At 56.9% G+C, this 1,485-nt stretch overlaps 1 protein-coding gene across 1 annotated transcript; it reads right to left on the bottom strand.

Annotated features, from left to right (window-relative positions):
* QBC33DRAFT_624059 (uncharacterized protein) lies at positions 1-1,485 on the bottom strand. Its single transcript, XM_060432929.1, has 2 exons — positions 932-1,485; positions 1-883 (listed from the first exon to the last, which is right to left on the bottom strand). The coding sequence occupies exons 1-2, from the start codon at positions 1,255-1,257 to the stop codon at positions 226-228; spliced, it is 984 nt and encodes a 327-aa protein (XP_060278159.1). The 5' UTR covers positions 1,258-1,485; the 3' UTR covers positions 1-225.

The raw sequence follows: 1,485 nt of genomic DNA, 5'->3' as shown, positions 1-1,485 counted from the left end.
ACTAGAGCCGGCTGTGGACGTCTAGGAACAGCTTGCGACACCGATAAAGAGAGTCTACGTTAATTACCGTTCACGCACCCATTTGTAAGTATATTAAGTACTTCAACATCTAAAATGCTCGTTCCAAATGAGAAAATACCACCGAGTCTTAGTCAGGGAAACCCATTCTAGACAACATGGCAACAATCACCCCTCACGTAAGTCAAGTAAGCAATTGGCCGTCAGCTACGGTGCAACCCCACCGCACAGGAAGCACTCAAGCTGGTAGTACGCGCTCCCATACCCCAGCTCGACAAAGCCGAGGCGGTCCGGCGACGCCGAGAAGAGCACGCAGCCGTCTCCGGAGCCGGCGTCGCCTTGGCCGTTGCCCGCGTACGCAAACGTCTCGCACTGCGGGGTCTGCGCGCAGCTGAGCGCGCAGTTCTGGACGGTGGACGAGTCGCCGATGTCGGGCATCTGGAACGAGTAGGCGTCGTCCGCCTGGCCGCGGCCCAGGGGGCCGCAGGTGGTGCCTGGTGGGGTCGGGTCGACGGCGGTGCATGGTGGTGTGGAGGCTGTCAGGGTTATGTCGTCGATGAGGAGCTCGGCGCCGTAGAAGTAGCCGCTGTCGCAGAAGAAGGTGAGGGTCAGGAGTGGGTCGGCGGATGGCGGGGTGAACACGATTTTGTACTGGAAGTACTCGTATGGGGTGTTGCGGCCGATCCTGGAGTTGTCCAACACCTGGCTGTCCATGCTGACCTGGACGTGGCAGCGGCTGTCGTAGATTTCTTGCTTGGTGGTAAGGCCCCAGTAGTACGAGAGCGTGTATTGGTGGGTGGTATCGAGGCCGGAAAGGGTTTGGGAGATGGAGGTGGGGTTGTTCAGATTTGGAATGCTTACGAACCTAGAGGCTGTTTAGAGAATGCGAGGCGATAGCCCTGGGAATACGTACAGGTAGTGTTCGCCCGAGTGAGCCGGTGTAGTGTCATCCTGCTCCATGACTGTTGCCGACGAGGTTGACGGTGTGGTGCTGAAAATCCAGGGAGCTCCATCCCATACAGTTGCTCCGTCTACTTCACTGGGATCCTCGAAGCCGGAATTTGCGATACTGGCCGTGGCGCTTGCGGTTGAGGTCGGGGTTGGGGTTGAAGACGTCGGGGCATCCGGCGTCGAGGTAGCTGACCCCGAAGGCGTCACGGGTACACATGGCTTCGCGTGAACCCCGAGGTAAATCAGAGACGTGACGGCGAAGGCGATAACCTTGCGAAAGAAGACCATCTTGAAGGCACCCGGGATTGACTTCGACTGTTACTTGCGTGTCTCAAAAGGGACAAGAATGAGCGTGGTCTTGCCAAGGGGGCGGGTGCTTGTTATATGTTCCCCGTCTAGAGCTGAGACATGGGCCAGACCTCAATAACAAATTCAAGCTTTCCTAGATCTAGATTGGCTTCAGGGGGCTGAACAAATGGGACAAGGTAACATGCAACTATTGGCGCTATTGCTTCT

This window comes from Phialemonium atrogriseum (genome assembly GCF_030411735.1).
Source record: "Phialemonium atrogriseum strain 8032-3 unplaced genomic scaffold QBC33scaffold_50, whole genome shotgun sequence".
NCBI lineage: Eukaryota > Fungi > Ascomycota > Sordariomycetes > Cephalothecales > Cephalothecaceae > Phialemonium > Phialemonium atrogriseum.
The sequence above is the reverse complement of the archived record's forward strand: the minus strand, read 5'-3'. Positions and strand labels throughout refer to the sequence as shown.